This window comes from Stegastes partitus, unplaced genomic scaffold, assembly GCF_000690725.1.
Source record: "Stegastes partitus isolate 25-593 unplaced genomic scaffold, Stegastes_partitus-1.0.2 Scaffold297, whole genome shotgun sequence".
Lineage (NCBI taxonomy): Eukaryota > Metazoa > Chordata > Actinopteri > Pomacentridae > Stegastes > Stegastes partitus.
In genome coordinates, this window is record NW_007578028.1 from 390,089 (window position 1) to 402,407 (window position 12,319).

The 12,319-nt window shown below is 41.3% G+C and overlaps 1 protein-coding gene across 1 annotated transcript in view; it reads left to right on the forward strand.

Annotated features, from left to right (window-relative positions):
• The first annotated feature begins 10,029 nt into the window (after positions 1 to 10,029).
• pde4a (phosphodiesterase 4A, cAMP-specific) overlaps positions 10,030 to 12,319 on the forward strand; it is a 41,649-nt gene continuing 39,359 nt past the window's right edge. Inside the window, exon 1 of the mRNA XM_008283104.1 lies at positions 10,030 to 10,696. Coding sequence (XP_008281326.1) covers positions 10,401 to 10,696 — 296 coding nt within the window. The 5' untranslated portion in view covers positions 10,030 to 10,400. The remainder of the gene's footprint in view (positions 10,697 to 12,319) is intronic.

Consider the following 12,319-nt stretch of genomic DNA (forward strand, 5'->3'; position numbering starts at 1 on the left):
ACGTAGATCGGAAGGATGATGGATGGTTCAGTAACCAGCGATACAGATGATACTTCTGCACACTTTCAGACAGATTTTGAGGAGCAGATGTGGTTGACAGAAAGCATGAAGTAAACAGAAGAGAAGATGCATCCAAACAATAAACATTGTGGATGTAAGTAAACCTGACTGCAAAATGTCTTCTGTAGTTGCCTGCTGTTGGGGGGGGGAAAAAGAAGCTCAAACTGTGGCTGTATTAGTGTTTCATGATGTACGCAATGCTTAATAATTGATAACCAAACCTGCTTAGGCTGCTGCTGAGGTGCCTTTGCACTTTTGCTGTGCATTTCATTTACAACATGTTATCAGGGAGATGTCACGGGTGGTTTTAACAGGCTCCATCAGCACTGCGTCGCTGTGAATGTGACCTGTATGAATGTTAAGAAGGTTGCCGCTAAGAGGATAATTTGTGCTCCCTGGATGGATAATTATTTAGCAACAAATTCAGTCAGTCAGTTATCACCTGTAAAGGCTTGGTAACGTGTTGCTAAAAAAAAAAAAGATGAAACGTGTTAAACTGAAAGGTGTGTGAATACATTTCAGTCTGATTAGACAACCTGGTGACATTCAGACTTAAAACAAACTAGAGGAATATCATAAATGTCAACTGTGTTCTTATAGATCTGGTATTTTCAACATATTCTGGAAGTGATGGCAGGTCAGCAGAGATCTTATCAGGCAGATGTGAAAAGCTTAAAGCCGTCCACCCAGGTGATTGACTGGCAGCGCTGAGCCCTTTGCATTGAAGTCCCTAATCCTTCAGACTGAGGTGCTAAGGGCCAAGAGGTAGTTGTTTTCCTCTCAGCAGCCATCAGGATGAAAAGCTTTGATTAACTGTTATTCTTGAGGTCCCACTGAGCCTCGAGGAGTCGAGCTGCTGAGGGAGATTTCCCCTGACAGGCAAAAACACAACTGGCCATAAAACTCCCCCCTTTTTTTAAACACTGATATTGTTAATGACATTTCTGAAAGAGAGAGGGTTTTACTTTATACTTGGGTCTGTCATGGCGTATCACTTAGGAAATAAATCAGAAGGAGAAACACTCCTGTTTTTATCATCAGCCTGTAAAGGACAATGGAAATGAGAACATTATGAAGAAATGATGGGGTTGTTTTTCAGACCTGCTGGCATTATATTAATGCGTTTTCCCAGCCTCTGGGTTTATTCCTGTAATATTTATCTGGAATGATTCTTGCACCCCAGAATTGTGTTTCTCATACCTGCAGCCAGTCTACCCAGAGTTCTCAGAGGGATCTGCTGAGGCTTGGTGGACGCTGTGTCAGACACATTTAGATTTCTGCCTTTCATATTTCCACCCACACAGTTACCCTGCACAGTTGCTGGTGAATGCTGCTGAAACCTGCGATTTTCCCAAATACATAGAGGAAGGAGGCACAGCTCTGAAGGCAGATCACTGCAGCAACATTCATCACAAATTACAAGCAGAAAAATAAAGGCCAAGTTAAATTTCTTTTTTTTTTTTGTGCCTCTATGTGTCCTGTGGGACTGAGAATGTAACCGCGCTCTCATTTTATTGTCGGTGTGCTTTGAATGGAAATGAGTGTGTTTAAATATTCACCGTATATACACCGTAATCTACATGTAAAACGCACCAAATTCACATGTTCAGTGATTTATTACGGCGCTTTTTTTTTTTTTTCGGCGTACGAGCTACAAAGTGTAACCAAATAGGGTCTGTCACAAGAGCTGTTTATAGCAGGATTAGTCATAGAAAACAGCCCACTCCCCCCTGTGACAAACAGTCTATAAACCAGTAGAAGATCTCAGCAGACCAGGGTAGAGCTACTAGTCTGCATTTCGTTTAATTCACAAGAGGAGGGAAAGCCTTTCGGTCTGAATAGTGCTCCTGCTTATACACCCAAACAAGATTAGAATATAGTAGGGATTTGAATTCCAAGCCCAAAACACGTAGCCTTATCCCCCCCTGAAATAAGCTTGGGTATTGTTACACTCTTCATTTTCATCTTTTCCACTCGATCCTCTGTGTAACTGTATATCACCGTGTCACTACAAAATTAGATAACCACTTCTGGTTATGGGAAATAAAGGCAATGTTCTCAACGCGGTGTTATTGTCTAGAAGCACTGGAACAACACACTTGATTTAAAAAAAAAAAAAAGGAGCAGATATACAAAAACAAAATGTTTTGCTCTTTTTCTTGGCGGCATTGCACATATAGTTTCATATTGTTTCTTGAGTATTTATTAAACATCTCCAGGAATAATTCAGACATCGGTTGTAGCAAATTAGATTCTACAGTCTTTCCACCACAAGAAAACTAATTTCTTCGAGAATTATCCCTCATCTTCCTTTCTTGTTGAATCATGCACCCTGTTTGACATTCTCATCATTAACGGCAGACACTTTCATCTGAAAAAGAAGCTTTCATTACCCTTGTTTCTTGTGCTGCATTAGTCTCTTGCCGCTATTGAATTACGAGAAATTGTGTGGACACTGTATCTCTGACCGCTGCTGCCTCTATTTTTTGATCATAGAAGTGAAGAGTATTTTCCATTCAACTCTTTGTATGTTGCTTAAAAGCCTGTGATGCAAATGTGAAACTGGCAAACAAATAAACAGATTTATTTATGCTTTCCTAAATCAAAAACAGCACAATCAGAAATTTAAAACAAAAGACGATAACCTGTGAAATTGATTTCTTTTAATGCAGTGACTGACACCTGTGAAATGCATGCTGGTAATGTTTTCTAGTGCTATTCAAGGTTAATTTGGGCCACTTATCAAATAGATATTTGAATATATCCATAATTTAGTTTAGAAATAAACTTAATTTTCAGTTTTTCCTGGCATACTATCAATCATATATTTCTCACAAGTGACTGTGAAAGTGCATTTAAGGAACACGCACAGAGCAAAAATACAACCTTGTGGCCATTCTGACACTTGATTCCCATCTCCAGTTACCATTACAGCCCCATAATGTCATTATTAGAAGTTCTTAGTAGCTCTCAAATCTAGTTATCATGTCATTTGAGGTCTCGCTGAGCCCCAGTTTGTCCCTAAAGTGAAACACTGCCTCACTTCCCCCCCGACACAACATGGAATCTGTTTGCTCCTCTGATTTCAGCTAGATGGATATTTCAGGAATTGATTTGCAGAAAAACGAGAAAAAAAAAACTTGGATAAATATGAGGTGAAAAGCGATGGCTCGTGCCACAGCTTGTGTGCACGTCCCAGAGTCACTTATGAATGACTATGCTTTTTAAGTTACTCAGTGTGTGGAGGATTTTTGCAGCTCTGCTCCAACGTTAGCTTTGAATCAGCGTGAGTCTTTACACACATGCACGCAGCGTGGACAGGAGGACAGTCCGCCTCCGCCGCTGCACCTCCACAGAAAAAGAAAAAGACAATCTGAAGTTATTTCAGGAATCCTTTCAACACTTAATATAAATGACCTGATAGCCTGCTGGGACACTGTTATATATGGCTGCAGCTTGTCTAAACACGCCTATATTTCATCCTCTCTTCCTTCCTCTATCGCACACGTTTGAGCGAGTTCCATTTACTTTTCATCATCCTACGTATGTCCAAACGCAAACCTCACGTGCAGACACACATGTACGCATTAGCTGCCAGACTATTGCTCACTGTCAGGACAGAGGTGAGGATTAATATTTCATGGCCCTCCACTGGCAGAAAGTGGATCTATTTCCCAGCATTCCCTGATGCCCAGTGTGTAGACTCCATGTGGGCCAGAGGCCAGACAGGCTGATGATGGTCTTTCTGCTGGACATGCAGAGTTGTCTGCCTTCTGTAATTGGCCCTTATCCGTAAAGGAACAACTGTCTTCAAGTTCAGTTCCTACATACCTATATATACATATTCTATCCTGTGCATACTACCCTGTGCATACTACTCCCCAACCACCCTTAGAAATCAAAAATGCATTTCTTTTCCACAGCCTGCAAAATCATATCTTCCACATGTCCTGAATAAGTACGACTGCTTGGCATTTCAATTATTCCTCACAATATGAATGTATAACATGAAAAGCCATTTGGCGAGGTTGGTCATAATAAATCAGATGCTCGCTAAATGAAGTGTGCAGCTGACCAAAGCAAGAGCAGCATTTTTTTATTTTTTATTTTTCCCACACCACAACGCAACGCTCCAGTCTGCACTGTGGTCATCTCGTCATCCACTTTATGCCACTTTCATTACTATTTTTTCAAAACATGCATAATGATTTGGCACGGTTTCATTTAAAATGCCATCAAGGGGAACTTTATTCCCTCTTAATGCTGTTTTATATTCAAATATTAGTAGTTATACACTGCTGATGATGTTTCTGAAACATCTGTAGCTTCCTGTACAAGCAATGGGAAAAAAAAGTGCTTGCATCCCACATCACCCTGCTCACATTTCCATGGTCTGCATGCTTTTTAATTTTTATTTTTTCTAATTTATTGGTCAGGGTTTTCTGCAGATGAAGGTCATGTGGCCAAGAGCCTGGGAATTTAATAAGAGTCAAACAGCACCGTGTATGGACATTTTCCCTTTGTATTTGGTCAAGGTTTTTTGAGATGAAATGAAGGCATTTTTTTTTTCCGTCAGTATGCAGGAGTTTCAAAAAGGACTCCTGGAGTCTTTGTGCGCTCATTTGCATTCTGATGAGGCAACTGAATCATATGTTTAATTGTTTTGAAATTGTTCTTCAGAGAGAAATTCCTTACTGGGCAGTTCAACTCAATTGAAAATACATATTTTACATTTAAAGGCCGAGGTGTTTCCCAGAGAAACAATACTCTAATCTGTGATTCTGATAATCAGTCCAGAGCTGCTCTTTTAGTGTCTTTCTGAACTTCTCCGGAGCCCAAAACAGCCTTTTAATTATTGTTTTTTTTTTTCAGCTTCAAGTAGAAAAAGACTATTTTCACATTTTCTCTCTGCATCCTGTTCCAGCCAGCTTTTTCTTCTTTTTTTTTTCCTATTCACTGTAAGGACATGCTCTACAACTGACAATTTTCTCTCAAGGAAACACGATTGAATACACTTTAAAGCATCTGCCCTGAGAGAGTTTAATCCTTTAAAGTTGAAATTCAGTTGCAGATTCATTCTGTGTTGTAGCAGGGATGTAAAGTAGGAAAAGAATACCATTAGATGCCGTCTAAAGGTGGCATCTAAAGTATAAGATAAGCAAAAGACAGGCGGCATGTGTACCGCACCTGATGTGGAGCAAAACATAAATCATTTAGTCAGAGTTGTCGCCTGTTTCAAGGTCAAAAGATTTTTCATTTTTAAGCTCAGAAGGTTGTAAATTATGAGGAAATGTGAGGGTTGATATGTAAATCCTGAAAAGACAACGCTTGAATGATTCAGTCTTACACTCCTGAGATTTCTTTTGTGAAGAAACCCGCTGTTAAGGTTTCTGATTGTATTCCTCGTGCGTGCTGTCGAGTCCTCAGATGTTCCTCAAAGCTATCAAGGCAGGGCAGGGTCGCTTGTATTTGACCTGCACATACACATCAGTATGAAGCTCCTCCAAGTCTCCAAAAAAATCTGCATGAAACAGCGACATACCCTCAACAGCTTGACACTCTCAGCCTTCCATGTTTAACCCTTTTTAAAAATGCAACTAGCAGAAGAACAAGTTTAATTGTGCTTTTTCTTTTTGTTAAGCTAAGAAAACACTTCTAAAATTAGCCCTGCCCTGACTTTTAAAGATACAGACAAAATGATTCATGCTTTTCTGGTTTATTTTTTTTCAGTCCAGCAATTCTTTACGGTCCGTCGCCAAGCTTCTGCAGCTTCAGTTATAATGCAGCGACCACGATTTTTCCAAATTAGTTCGAATCGCTTTGAGTTTTGTGGAAAGTATTTTATGATTGAGCGCCGAAGTCTATGTGTGAATACTTGAGACAAGAATTGTTCCCAGGACCAGGCTAAAGCAAATAGCCTCTGTGGTGCTTAACCTTTTGTCCAGAAAAACACAGAGCTGATGCTATATTTAAGAATCAGGCTAGCTACGACCGGCGCACAATACCTACATGTGCTGCTTTTCATCCAGCATCACTGAAACATCTGTAGGCTTTGGAGCGGCGTCCCTCAGGTCATCTTAAACAGCCTAATGTCTTTAATTATTAAGTTACCGTGCTATCTGTGTACTATATGTCCTTATTCTGTCTGTTTACCTGCAGCGCATTGGTTTGAAGTTTAATATCACAGCTCAAAGCAATATTTCTTCCCATCAAATGCATAAAAGTGAAAATGCAGCATGTTTTTCTTCCTTCCTGCACGCACCGAAACACAAGCGAAATACTGATTTGATCTCGGCTGAGGCAGGAAAGAAATGTGGACAAGAGGAAAACAACTCAGTGTCAGGGTGTTAGTCTATTTCTAAAGCCAGTAATTACAGTATAGATAGAAACCAGACTAAACCGTGCTAGCTGCTCCTGTGACGCAAAACAAAAATTGTTGATTTAGTGGTTTAGATCAAGTGTCTTTTTGTGGTTGTGCACTTGTTTACAAAAAAAATATAGAGAAGAAAAAAAGAAAATAGAGAATATTTTGACTTTCTTTGTGAAGAGTGATTTTAAAAAAACAAAACATGACTAAAAATCTTCTGATTTTCCTTCAGTTTCCTTCTGCTCACATCCTTCCTTTCTGTTTCAATCTATTAGAGCGCTGGCATCACCTTTGGGGAGAAATGAGGGAATGCTTTCAGGGGACCCCGAGGAGAAAGTGGACTTTTATGTAATTCTTAGTGGCACCACTTCCCCAATACAGCTTTCCTCCTGCCACACATGGAGGACAGCGGCTGTCAGCAGGATAATAACAAACCTCCACCAAGACTCTTCACAGCTCCCAACTAAGGCTTTGTCAAAGTTATTACAGTCTGCACAGATTTCTTTTTTGTGATTCTATAATCATGCTTTGACACTTTTCTGATTTGGCATCATACCTTTTTGATGCATGCCAATTACAGTAAATCAAATACCTACGATGTACATTCCTAGAATTAGTTTTTTCTTTTCTTTTCAGCATGAGAGCACGTTTTGGTACCAACATGTTCCAGTTAATAGGCGTCAGTGCCACCATTTCTATCATTCAGAGCATCACTCTTGAGAGCGTTCACACTGCACTGGCAGGAGAAGAAGAGCAGCCACAACTTTCAGAAGTTCATTGTACATCCAAACATCCTTACATCTATTTTTTAGCTTCTTATCTGTGTCAGTGACACCAGAGGCAGCAAGCAGAGCAGCCCAAATGTCCTGTTTCCCGACAGCCTCCTCCAGCTCTTCTTGGGAAATCGGAAGGCAATTCCAGGTCAGCTGAGGCTAAGGCTCCAAAATGAGTCCAGCCATCAGACTGCTTCCTGGTGGCCTGCATCACAAATAGGAAATATCTGAGGGATGCTGCAATGTCTCGAGTCTGAAGAATTACCTGAACATTTTTTTAGTCAGGTGCTTCATCCTGTTACAGAGGCATTACTTTTGATCTAAAAATGGGATGATGATTCAAGAAAGAAACATGGTCTCAATTTAGCTTCAAAGCTCAGCACTGCAACAAAGATAAAAGGTTGACACACGTGCAGACACCAAACATGCACCTTGTTGCCACTGAGCTGTGTAAACCACAGCTGGAGACTGATTACAGTTTGATTCAGGTATTTGAGATCTATAACCAAAAAGAAGCCTTTGAGTGAAGTTCAGTGGTGGCTAAAAGCTGTCAAACTAACTTTTAAAAGACAATTAAAAGTTTACGTTGCTTCATGTTTGTTGCCTAACTCCAGTTATTTACCAATCCTAAGATTTAGAAAATAAACTAGAGATTCAGATGGACCAAATGATTCACAGAACACATTGAGTCAAAGGCTAAATTGCTGTTCAAGTTGTAATGCTGTAAAACTTAAAAAATATGAGTGAAATTGTTGCTTGGAGTGAAAATTTCTTGGTCTTGATCTAAACATAGCACATTTTTTAAACCTTTGTCTTAGTTTGGCTGCTTTCCTTTTGTGAAATTATGGAACTTTTGACACTGTTGTTTGAAAAAATTGTCTCTTGCGTAAACATTTGTTTGATTTGTCATATTTTATTCTTTTTTTTAATATAATGTATTGATTTCTTTTGGTAGGTCTTTGATGTTAAACACAAGTAATGTGACTCACTGTATATAGTTTGCCTTCATTTATTCTTTGAACTGTAATGCAAATGAGCTACGGTTCATCATTTAACATAAAGAGCTGCAGCTGCTCCTGTTGGAGCCACATGTTATCCTGTTTTCAATTAAAAGGGAAATTATAAATTTCAAGTGCAACCTTCCTTGTGGTTAGCTCTGATTTTAGCAATGACGCAAACATGACTTCAGTGAACATGTGATAAAGACACAAAACAGCACAGGCTGCTGATACAGAAAAACTTGTATTTAAAAGTTGCGAAATTTTACGATTTATTTAATGCAACTTTAATCTTAACATGAACTTACATGGTGCTTTGAAGTGTATGAGATTTTTTAAAATACTATATTACATAAATGCTAAAACAATGGTGGACCTTGACAGAGGAGATGGCCATCAGTAATTCAATTTACATAAATTACTGTAAATGTGCTATTACATGGACGAAGATGAACAGTGGAAATCTTTAGATGAGACCATGTGTATTTGATTTCTCATACAATCATCTGCTACGCTGAAAAAAAAACAACTTATCGAGAGCGAAATCTCATTTTGCCTAATTTAAAATCTACTGCTTGTGTGCACAACTGAGGGTAGCATTGATCCCACATTGATGAAGGTCAGCAGATTGGCATGAATGTCACTAGTCACACGCTTTCATGCAAAGTGTTTTTACAATACCATTAGCTGTGGTGACCCTGATGGGAATAAGACCTTTTACCCAACAATGTGAGTGCTCTCCATGTCTCCCAGAGCAACTGGACGTTTTTTTTTTTTTTTTTAAACTTTTGTTGCCTGTCTAAAAATACTGCATGGGGGGGGGGGGCACAGGAGGGTTTCAGGGTTGTCTCTTCATGGGGCTGGACATGAGACCATGTGCGTCTCAAGCTCGGATATGATAAGTTAAAGTGACAACTTTCATCTACTAATAAGTCAGATGATAAACAATGGCATTGTCGATGTCTTGCCTGATGTCATAAGCCTCTTCTTTGCCCAGCTGGCATCATTTGACCAATTTGCTGTGTTTGTTTTCTGTCAAGGAAATGCGGCATTGAACAGGCATGGGGTAAAACATAATGGATGAGCGCGCACAAGAGGTTCAAATCCCCCCTACTGCTGACAAATCACTGAAGAAAACAACCACCCATCCACCATACAGATACAGAGAGAGAGAGAGAGAGACAGAGAGAGAGAGAGAGAGAGAGAGGGTTGTGGTGAAGCCAATGTTTGTCGTCGAACTCCAGCAAATATGAGGATGGGAAGATAATGGCCCACACTAAACAGGATGATTGAACCACTGCAACTATCAATTTATGTCCTTTTATGATGCATTCTGGCTAAAAGAAGAACTGAAAAACTGAAGCTGGGAGAACCTGGACAGCAAAGAACAAAGGATCTTTTTTCTCTCTTTTTTTTGTGGACATTCTTTCTTCACATCATCCTGATTTACTAAAGATGGGTTCCTGAGTCCAGTTTAACAAAAATGACTGGATGCAACATCTCTATGGAGGAATTACTGGAGACTCCTGCGCTGTGTGCGCGCACGGAGAGGCCGTAGCTCCCCACATGAAGCGTGACAGATTGAGTACTTTTATGGAAATTGCTTGGAAATTTTAGCTCAGCTGAAAGACGCACGGACAGCAATAATACTACATACAGAGAGAGAGAGGGAGAGAGAGGGAGAGAGGGAGAGAGAGAGAGAGAGAGAGAGAGAGAAAGAGAGAGAGAGAGAGGAGCCAGCACCGGCGATCTGTGTGTCTCTGCAATAAGTGGCTGATAAAAAGCAATAAATTCTCTAAAATAAATACAGTCATCCGGCGGTGCGCCATGGGCGATGAGGCGTCAAACTTCAGGAGAAGCAGCAGGACCGGTGTCTCACCACCAAGAGCCAGGACTGGTGAGGATCACGGCAGAACGGAGATTTTGGGATAAACTCAAACTGATCCCCGCCGAGAACAATGAGATTAATGATTTTTGTATGACTTGTCAGGTTACCACTGTGACAGTTTTTGATGTTATTCAGAAAACAAGATTCAGATCTGGGCTGTGCTGGACTTGGTCACTTTGATTTGTTTGCTCAGAGATCAAGTGGCAGAAAGAGGGACATGACACGTTTTGTTTTGTGCTTGAAATAAACGAATACAGCCATATTATTTAGTCAATAAGTTGAAAAAAAGGGATCCTTAATTTTTTTTTTGCACTATGATGGAACCACCACCATGTTCGAAGAAGAGCCTGTCCCTGTCGCTCCCGGTTCCCCGGGAAGGACAGGCGACTCTGAAGCCTCCGCAGCATCTTTGGAGACAACCCCGGACCCCGATTAAAATCAAACATCGGGGGTACTCCGACACCGACCGGCATCACCACCGGCACATGGAGCGCTCCGACGCCGTGGATACGAGCGACCGACCGGGACTGAAAAAGTCTCGGATGTCCTGGCCATCCTCCTTCCACGGGACCACAAACACATCCATCGGAAATTGTGTCGGGAATAAACGGTAGGCGAAGGAGAGGGGTGTTCATTCCAAACGTCCCAATAATAGCCCCTGACAGCCCACAAGGCATATGCGTAAACTGGGGAGGGGTGGGGGCATTTTAATGAGTGCGTAATAACGCAGTGCGCCTGAAGGGTTAACTGATATGAAGCGCTTTCTTTCGGGAGGCGGGACGCGTGGGTTTTCAGTGCCGATGCGTTATGCGTCTTTGGATAGACTGTGTCAGATGGGTATGAGGCGCAAAACCAGCCCGCCCACTCGAAACGCAGGAGCAGCATCTGTAAATACCAGGAACATATTTAAGAGCGTCCACATGTTACATGTTACTAGTTGATGAGTAACGCGACGCGCAGCGGCTTTAATGGCACCCAAGGTCTGGTGGGTGCGTTCGTGCGTGTAAGACTGAGATATTGCCACTGTGCGCGCTCCAGGCCTTTATCAGCTGGTTGTCAGAGGCTGGTGTGGGGCTCAGTGGGCGTAGGACTGAAAGTACACTGCTCAAGTACCCCTTCTCTCCAAATCTAATGGTAGATTCTCCTGACATCTGAGCCCCTGTTGTGGTGAATAGGGAAGAGAGAGAGAGAGAAAAAAGAAAGCTAAATACGATGTGACAAAGTTATGCAGTGTCACCTGGAACTTGTGTCACACAGATGGTTTCAGACAGCATTTAATTAGTACATATGGCTGCTCTCTGATCAGATATGACAGTAAAAAAACGCACTGCATTAAGGAGAGGACACTGACTGACACTGCAGACAAACACAGCAGAACTGTATGGTACTTCAACTCCACCAGCTAACAACTCTACCAGCTCTTAATTCAAATTACATGATGCATGTTAAGCAGGCAGATTAGATTTAAGGCATTTCATTAAGCCGGTCATGGAACGTTACCATTTTGATACTATTACTTTGTCCTTACTCAACAATTGCTGCAATTTATCCTCTTAGCTCGACACCGTGAATGCAGGATGCAGAGTGTAGCAAGGTACTAGTTTACCATCCAAGAATTTAAACCCTGTTCAACATTGGTTGGAGTTCGGATGGCTGTTTGTGATTTATTTTTCTCTCTCTGAGATACTGACTCAGAGAGAGAAAGTCAAGGCCTTCAGTGTTGGTTTTCAGTTTGTTCCCTCTTCCCCGCTGTCCTTTGTGTGACCTGAAATTCCCAGATGTTCTTGCAAGAGAAAAGAGTTCGTTTACATGTTGGCCTGTTCCTGACTCCGCTATTATCCCCCCTAAACCTCTCCCACACACTGATGAAGCCCAAATGTGCTCCAACCACAAGAGGAACCCATTAAATTGTTAAATTAATAACACATCCCCGAGAGCGGATCTTATGAGGACTGTTGGGGTCCAGTGTTTCATTTATTTTCTTTTACTCCTGTTATTATTTGTTTTCTTTCTTTCATGTGTTTTTTTGAATGCCACAGACGGCCTTCCCGGCAGGCCCCTGGGAGAAGGGCCAACTCCAGCTGACTGGAGGAAGGGCTGATTTGTATTTTAGTCCCCAGGACACGCTCTGAGGCAGTCCAATCTTTAGTGCATTGGGACTGACTCTGCCTGCCCTTCTCCTTCTGTGGGCGGCAAACCATGAGAGGGCAGAGAGAGGGAGAGAGAGAGAGAG